The sequence below is a fragment of the Elephantulus edwardii genome, unplaced genomic scaffold, assembly GCF_000299155.1.
Source record: "Elephantulus edwardii isolate Elephantulus edwardi_28Jun2011 unplaced genomic scaffold, EleEdw1.0 scaffold00004, whole genome shotgun sequence".
Lineage (NCBI taxonomy): Eukaryota > Metazoa > Chordata > Mammalia > Macroscelidea > Macroscelididae > Elephantulus > Elephantulus edwardii.
Window position 1 is genome coordinate 10,418,546 of NW_006399754.1, and position 9,273 is coordinate 10,427,818.

The 9,273-nt window shown below is 39.1% G+C and overlaps 1 protein-coding gene across 1 annotated transcript in view; it reads right to left on the minus strand.

Moving 5' to 3' along the window:
- RNF17 (ring finger protein 17) overlaps positions 1 to 9,273 on the minus strand; it is a 145,817-nt gene that overhangs the window by 26,510 nt on the left and 110,034 nt on the right. Inside the window, exons 26-29 of the mRNA XM_006879553.1 lie at positions 7,659 to 7,822; positions 3,299 to 3,418; positions 2,113 to 2,193; positions 595 to 720 (exon numbers count right to left, since the gene is read on the minus strand). Coding sequence (XP_006879615.1) covers positions 595 to 720; positions 2,113 to 2,193; positions 3,299 to 3,418; positions 7,659 to 7,822 — 491 coding nt within the window. The remainder of the gene's footprint in view (positions 1 to 594; positions 721 to 2,112; positions 2,194 to 3,298; positions 3,419 to 7,658; positions 7,823 to 9,273) is intronic.

The window sequence follows — 9,273 nt, forward strand, 5'->3', positions numbered from 1 at the left end:
AGTTCTCTGCTGACATAGTGTTCCAAACGTTTTTGGATAATTTTCAGCAGAATCTTGCTTGCATGTGATATCAATGATATTGTTTGATAATTTCCACACTCTGCTGAGTCACCTTTCTTTGGAATGGGAACAAATTATCGATTTCTTCTAGTCAGTTGACCAGCTGGCTGTCCTCAAGATTTCCTGGCACAACTTAGCACATCCAGGGCAGCATCTGTGTGTTGAGATAAATCAACTGGTATGCTGTCAACTCCTGGAGCCTTGGTTTTTGCCAATTCCTTTAGAGCAACTTGAACTTTCTCCTTTATCACCATAGGCTCTTGCTCATCTGTTATTTCATGAAATTCCTCTGTGTCAGCCAATTCCTTCTGATACAGTGACTCTGTGTACTCCTTCCATCTTCTCTTGATACTTCCTGGATCATTAATACAATTAAAAATTTTTCTTTGGGACAGTTATAAAGCATGATAGAGTATATATATTGTTTCCCCAGTAATTTATAAATTCTCTGGACACTTAAAAAACCTCAGATACATATATTTAAGAGCTGAGGTACAAGACAAAATGAGCCATTACAATAAAAAGTTCACTTACTTGTTTGAATATTTCCTCAGAATGTTCAAAAGTACAGTGTTTATGGTATGCCATAAAAAAAGAAAGTGACATTCCATCAAAATAGAGATGAACAGACAACTTCCCCCATGGATTTTCGGGTAATTTCTACAGGTTCAAATGAGAAGAATATTATCATAAAAATGTAGTGTATTGACTAAATTTTAATCTTAGCAAATACGAGAGCTGACTTCTGATAACTGCAGTACTATCTCAGTTTGACTAGTGACCCAATTAATAAAATTGTCTTGCTGATATTTTTGTACTTCATGAGAATCATTCCACTGTTTGGTTTTATAAAGTATACTTACATATCCATAAGGTATGGCTATTTCTAGTTATTTACTTTCACACATCTTTAAATATTATTAACAATTTATATTAAATAGGAAAAAGAAAAGGTATACTTACAAGTGAAGAAATGAAAGTAAATGAATTTAAATTTGAATTTAAACGTAAAATGGATTTTAAAAATTGTTGTTTACAAGAAAATTAACAAATCTAAAAGCAGCAGTCATATAAAAGACAATGGCTTTAAATTCTTGGTAAAATCCATTCTGAACTACTAGAAATTAGCCTGGTAAGTTAACCAATTTTCTCCATTTCTACTGTTGCTGGATGCCCTAGGTGGGCTATGACTCACAGCAACCCCAAGAACAAGGGATCTGAGCCTTGCAGTATCCTGCTGTGCCATCCTCAACATCTGATCCACTGCAGCCCAATGTTACAGTCCCTGTGTCAATCTATGTTATTGAGGGTCTTCTGAAAACCCACTGGAGCGGCAGCTACGAGTCACCTCTGACTTGACAGCACATAAGCACCACCACCACCTTCTGCACTCTGAAACTGACTCAGCATGCAGTCCAACTGCAGTGATAATTACGGTATCAAACGTGAACGTAAACGCAGGAAATGCAGAAGATAAATCCATCGGGAAGCACAGCTTTAGTGATCAACAGCTGCTGGACAGGATTTTGTATGACCCATGACCTGTCCACTGAAAATATCTTTTTTAAAAAAACAAATCGTGACTACACAGATAGATCTGATGTCTTTTTTAAAATAAAATTTTATTTTAATTGTGGTTTTAACAAGTTTATAGAGAAGTCAGATTTTCATTCCTTGACTGCTGCACATTTTACCCTCTCTCTCTTTCCTCTCCCCCAGTTCACTTTCAAAATTTACTGTTGTACAATTTTAATTATGGTGTTGGTAAAGGGCATTGATTATACTTTGGACAGCTAAAAGAACAAACAAATCTGTATTGGAGAAAATGCAGCCAATATAAAACTATGTTAAAACTATATATAAAGGAGGAAAAGTCCTATGAACTTAAGGACTCTTAAGAAGAACGGAACTCTTTATGTTCAGGAACAATTTATATTCCTTTAAGATTATATATAAAACTGATCGCTAAAATAATTCTCATATGTTTATTATAATGTAACACTATATAGTAAGTAATTGAAACCAAGTATACATGTTTTAAATGTAAGTTACCATAACATGAATTTCCACCTCTCTCTTTGAAAGTAGTTCCTGAAGAAGTCCTATTGCATCTGGTTGCCAGACATTCCCGACCTATTTGGGATGAATAAATTCTGGTTCTTTTACTCTTTCACAAAAGAAATATGGAGTAAGGAGCAAATGAAGGTACATGAGAGTTGCTGTAACACCAGACAGTGCCAGATTATACACAAGCAGTTTTCAGAGTGTGCCCAGGTTTTACAATAAAAACCTTAAATTAATAACTAAGCTTCCTCTATGCTATACATTTAAAACTTTGTATGTGTAAAAAAACCCAGCATTAAAAATAGATCCCCAACTCATATTGAGTGTGCTAGAATAATATTCCATAGAGTTTTTAATGGTTCCAAGGTGTCTCTATAGTGTCTTGAACTGCTAACCTTTCAATTAACACTTGAGCACATTTTCAGCAGTCAAGACTGCAATGAATTAGTGTAGTATCATATTAATTTCTGTATCAATAAATATTTCTCTGTATAAAAACCAACATATTTGAAACTAAAAAAAGGGATCAATACTGCAATGTGATGCTTACACAAGCCTATAAAATGTATTTAATAAGAAGGAATCAATGTTATCTGTTGTGTGTGAAGAGATCCACTTGGCAAAGAACTAAGGCCAACAGTCATGTGAATGAGCCTCTGGGTAGGGGCCCCCTGCATCTCGTCTTTAGAGAATGAGCCTGCTCGTAGGGGCTCCCTGCATCTCTAGTCCATTCTTTAGATGATTACAGTAAATCATCCAAGACTCTGAGTGAGAACTGCCCAGCCAGGCCACTCTCAATCTCTGAGACACGGAAACCGTACCGTAAGCGTTTACTGTTGCTTTGGAGCATACATTTTGGGGGGGAATCTGATATACAGAAAGAGGTAACAAAATTCTGCCTCTTCATCAGATTTCCATTGTTAAATTTACTGTAATTTTGTATGATACAGGATTATATAAACACTTAACATTTTTAAATCTATGAACATTTTTTTTATTCCATATCCTACGGCATAATTTTGTAATTTCTTCATATAGGTCTTATATCTTTCCTTCAATTTATTTCTAGCTATATTTTTTGTGACAACAGAGATTTTACTTTACTTCTGAATTCACAGAAATCATTCTTAAATTATTTTAAATTAATCATCCCACAAATTGAGTATTTACTCACAGGTGTCGTGTTATAGAGCTGACATGGAATACAAAACTGAGGCTTATCAGGATACAGCAAAATAGGGTAAAGATGACATTGTGGAATCTTCTCAGTGAATCCATGATCTAAATATTTTACCTGAAATAAACCAAATAAAATGTATAATACATTACAGAAAGGACTCCAGGTGGTGGCAGTGGTGGGAGAAGCCATCCAAGAAAGAAAACACAATCTAAGCATTAAAACCTTCTGGACAGAGTGACACCACACCAGTGAACCAAGCCCATTGCCAATTTTTTTACCAGATAATCAATAAATCAGCACTTGTTTTATGACAGTGTTCTTGTCAGCTGTTACTAACGTGACTATGATTCTTATTCATAAAATAGATTTTATCAGATACATATATCCTGAGAATAACTCTTTTCTGAAACACTTCAATTTTGATAATTAATTTCTAAATTGTACTAATAAGAAATCATGTCAATAAACTGTTTCACCCCAACAAAATTACCCTATCACTATTGGGCTGGCTGAGCAATTGGGTTTTTTTCTCCTAGTTGTGCACTGTAGAGTCAGGCATGACTGGCACATGAGGAGCCTGCCCCTCCTTCGACAGGGGAACACGGGCTTGATTCCAACTGTGCAATTAGCTTTTAAAAACAAAAGAACTGATTAAAAACTTCAGAGTGTATCAAAGGTGGTTAGAATGACAACACTTTAATGGAAAGCTTCTTTCAGTTATGTATTTATATAAACAGGCTTACTGGGTTACAAGAACAGGATTTCTTTCCTGAAATGTTCGAGAAGACTACTGAGTATTCTATGGGGGAGGCCAGCAAAAGAGAGGAAGACCTGTAAAATTAATACCATTCTCCTTCTAATTAATGCTTTGTCCAACAGAAGAAGTCTAATTCTTACTGAGAAATCAGATGCCTGAATACGAAGAACTCCAGAATCAACACTCACTAATTAAGTGGCTCTTGGCAGGTCACTCAATTAAAATTTTCTTGTTAGCAAAATGGAATGATAATACTTTTGTGTGTGTGCATGTATTGTCAAATCAGATCTGACTGGTACAGGAGGAGATTGCCCCTCCTTCTCCAGCAGAGCATCTGGTGGATTTGAACCGTGCGCAGAGTGTCAAGGACTGCAGCCTACAATATGGATTGAGGCTCAATGTCAAGAAGACAAAGATTCTCACCACTGGACCAATCGGCAGCATCAGGATGGATGGTGAAGAGATTGAGATTGTACATAGCTTTAGTTTGCTTGGCTCCATAGTCAACAGTCCTGGCACCAGCAGCCAGGAAATTAAAAGGTGCATTGCCATGGGAAAGTCTGTTGTTAGGGACCTCTCCAAAGTACTGAAGAGCAATGGTGTCTCTCTGGAGACTAAGGTGCGTCTGATACAGGCCATGGTCTTCGCAATCACTTGTTATGCATCAGAGAGTTGGACAATGACCAAGGAGGATAGAAGGAGAATTGATGCCTTTGAGCTATGGTGCTGGAGAAGAGTATTGAGAATACCATGGACTGCTAGGAAAACAAACAGATTTGTCCTGGAAAGGGTTAAACCGGGTGGCTCCTTGGAGGCAAGGATTCTGAGGCTCCGTCTAACATACTTTGGACATGTTGTGAGGAGAGACCGGTCCTTAGGGAGGGACATCATGCTTGGGAGGGTGGAGGGACAGCGGAGAGAAAGGCCCTGTATGAGGTGGATTGATTCAGTGACTGGGATAATTGGGATGGGAGTGTCAGAGACAGTGCGATTGGCACAGGACAGAGCGGAGTTTAGGGCTGTTGTACACAGGGTCACTATGAGTCACAAGCGACTCGACGGCACACAGCAACACCACCACCACCACCACCCCTGGTATTGTAGTGCAGTTTCTTGCCACTAGGCCACCAGAGCTCCCTGATAATTACTTTTATGAGTGTAAAATCATTTATAAGTCTAAATATAAATGCATGAATGTGAAAAAAACATACAAATCTAAAGCACTAGAGAATCGTTAGATTTCATCATCGAAAAGAAATGCCTGTCCATGTAGAAACAAAAGACTACCCATTAATTATTTCTCCTTTTTAATGAAATGTTTCAAGTGCTAAATGTCTGATAAAGTTCTTTTTAAAATTTTATTACTTTCCATGATGAATACATTATAAATGAAAGTATTTTCATCTACGTTTTTTAGATACTTATTTTCTAAATCTATACAGCTTCTTCTAAATATTAGAGTTAAGCAGTTCTGGTGGGCAACCAGGTAAGAAGCCACACTGGCAGCCAGAATCCACCAGGTGCTCTGATAGAGGAAGATGGACAATATCCTCGTGTGTGATTTACAGCCTTTGAGAATCCTTTGTAGGCTCAGCTAAGAGTGGGTTCCTACTCCACAGCAGGAAGCTGAGAGCTGAATCGCTCATTATGTGGGAAAACAATAAAAACAACAACAACAAAACACCAAAAAAACCTCTTTCCTGAAAAGGATTAAATGAATTACCAAATTTCCTATAGAAATTTTTCACAGAAAACAAGTGCTTTTGTGTACGTAGATGTTTAAGTACGACTCACAGACAGCTGACCTGAACTGTGCCCTATCCTGTGCCATCCTCATCAGCTCTCACACTTGAGCCCACTGATGAAATCACTGTGCCAATCCATCCTGGTGGGGGTTGTCTTTTCCTTTGCTGACCCTCCACCTTTCCAATCATGATGTCTTTTTCCAAGAAATTAGTCTCACCTAGTTTTATGTCCAAAGTATGAAAGATGAAGCTGTACTATCTTTGCCTCCAAGGAGCACTCTGGTTTCACCTTCTCTAAGACATCTGTTTGTTCTTCTAGCAGTCTGTGAGATATTTAGCATTCTTCTCCAAAACAACCCAAAGGTATCAATTCTTCTGTCATCCTTACTCACTGTCCTGTTCTCTGATGCACCGCAGCTGACTGAGATGATCACGGCCTGAATCAGGTGCCCCTTAGTCTTCAAGCTGAAATCATTACTCTTCAGCAATAACAGCAGATTTGCCTAATCTAATACATCTCCTGCTTTCTTAACTACTGGTACCAAGGGTGTTAACTATTGATCCAAACAAGATGAAACTACTGACAGCTTCCTTTCTCCATCTATCACAATATTGACTGTTGCTACTGTGGTGAAGATTTTTGTTTTCTTGACATTGAAATAAAATAGGGATAATAATTTAATTAATACGTCATTAGCTGTTGTTGTTATGTGCCATCGAGTTGCATGCAACTCAGAGTGACCCTACATATAATAGCTGTAAATCCTGCTCGATCCTGTGCTAACCTTATTGTCTCCGATACACCTACCCCCATTTCCCCAGTCACTGAATCAATCCATCTCATTGAGGGTTTTTCCCTCCACCCTCCTAAGCATGACGTCCCTCTTCAAGGACTGATCCCGCCTTGCAACATGTCCAAAGTATGTCAGACAAAGCTTCAGAATCCTTGCCTCCAAGGCGCAGCCTGCTACACACCTTCTCCACGATGAACTTGTTTGTCCTCTTAGCAGTCCAGGGTATATTCAATACTCTTCTCCAGAACCACAGCTCAAAGGCAACAGTTCTTTTATCATCCCTAGTCATTGTCCAGTTTTCTGATGAATAGCAAGTGACTGCAAAGACCATGGCCTGAATCAGGCACACCTTGGTCTCTGGACTGAAATCATTGCTCTTCAGTACTTTGGAGAGGTCTCTGACAGCAGACTTTCCCAATATAATTCCTTTTTTAAAATTTCTTGGCTGCTGGTACCAAGAGTGTTGACTGTAGAGCCAAGCAAACGGAAGATGTCAACAATCTCAATCTCTTCATCATCCATCATGATGCTGCTAACTGTCCCAGTGGTGAGAATCTTTGTCTTTTTGACATTGAGCCTCAATCCTTGACTTTCTACAGCAAGTTCTTCAGGTCCTCCTCATTTTCAGCAAGCAGGGTTGTGTCATCTGCATGACACAGATTACTGCTGACCCTCTAGTAGGTTTTTAGAGGCAGAAAATTACACGAGAGGATATTATCCATCTTTCTCCTGCACAGCAGCTGGTGGATTTGAACCCAAGCTTTTGCCTGGCAGCGTAGCTCCTTACCACAAGGTCACCAGAGCTCCCAAATGCATCTGTTGTTGTTCTGTGCCATCAAGAACTATTTGTTTTCTTGGCGGTCCACGGTATGTATGTTCAAGACTCTTCTCCAGCACCACGACTCTAGCTTATGATTTTTAAATCATTCCTAGGGTTAGCTATAAGTTGCTTCTGACTTAATGGCACATCACAACGAACTACTGATGGTTTAACTACAGTTTTGCATGTTTGCACTCCAACCCATTTAATATTAAAATCGTCAGAGTACCACACTCACCCTGATGGTGCCAGCAACAACTTCCATGACCTGGCCTCGATACCATTTGGTGTCTGATCCTCTTACTGCACAAGCTTCTCCTTTCTTCCAGAAGTAAGGTTCCAAAAGACCAAGGCATTTTAAATTATTTTGAATTTCATTCATCATTTTTACTAGCTCAAGCTCTGAGGGGATAAAAAAAATATAAAGCTTTTAGAAAAAATTCTTTTCTACTTTTTAATATGAAGTCATCATCAGTCTTTAATTCATAACCTATAATACTGAAAGCAATTAAAAATGAGTTCCCATATTTAATCATGAGTCATTCTAATATCAGATTAGCCATCAAAATATGAGGGTCAAAACTGCCTCCAATGGTTAATCTATCAAACCTACCACCATTCAAATAATGTATTGTTTCTTCAATTCTTCCTGACCCCAAATCTCCAGCTGGTGTTTCTCTGGGCTCAGAAATCTGGAAGGTTCTGAGAAGCTCACACAGCTGTTGAAGCTGTGGCCTTCACAGATAAGTCAGGAAAAAGGCCAAAGAAATTTGGATGCAAACTTCTTCTATTGGATTGCCGGGGTGCAGACCATGCCCCCAGGGGACATAAAGGGCATGCCTTTTTAGCAAGGCACGGGAAACTGAGGGAGCTGAATCAATTTAAAGATAAGGGTCTAGGAAAGGCAACATTTTTTGCTAAGTGCTACTGCAGGTCAAACCCTGGCTTTTCTAGCCACTGTCTTTTACAGCCAAAGGATCAACTTTCCCCTTCTAATCCTCTACATTCATGAAGGTATATATATAAATCAGCTACTTCATGTCTTATGCCTTGTTCTTGAGGTTATGTGCACTGAGTCCATGACGACCCATAGTGACACTATGAACAATGACTCAATCCTGACCTGTCCAGAGCCAACCTCATCATCTCTGATCCACCTAACCCCACTGCCACAGTCACTCTGCCAATCCATCTCATCCAGGGTCTTTCTCCTCTGTGACGACCCTCTATCCTTCCAAGCATGATGATCTCTCCTGGTGACTTGCCCAAAGTATATGAGATGGAGCTTCAAAATCCTTTCTGGCAAGGAGAAAACTGGTTTCATCCTCTCTAGGATAGACCTGTTTGTTCTCTTGACAGTCCATGGTATGTTCAATACTTTTCTCCAGTATCACAAATCAAAGGCATCAATTCTTTCCTATCATTCTTATTCACGATCTAGCTCTCAGAAACAGTAAACAACTGAGAAGACTATGGCTTAGATCCAGTGCACTCTAGTCTCTAGATTGACATCACTGCTCTTTACCAGAGGAGAGACCCCTGACAGCAGATTTTCTCAATTTTGTCACAATTTGTCTTTTAATCTCCTGACTGCTGGTGCCAAATGCTGAATGTAATTCCAAGCAAGATGAAATAATTAACAACTTCAATCATTTCTCCATCTATCATTATACTGCCTATTAGAGGATTAAACCAAGCTACTCCTTGGAGGCAAGGATTCTGGGGCTTTGTCTGACATACTTTGGACATGTTGGCAGGAGGGACGGGTCCTTGGAGAGGGACATCATGCTTGGGAGGGTGGAGGGATGGCGCAGGAGGGGAAGACCCTCTATGAGATGGTGACTGGGGTAATC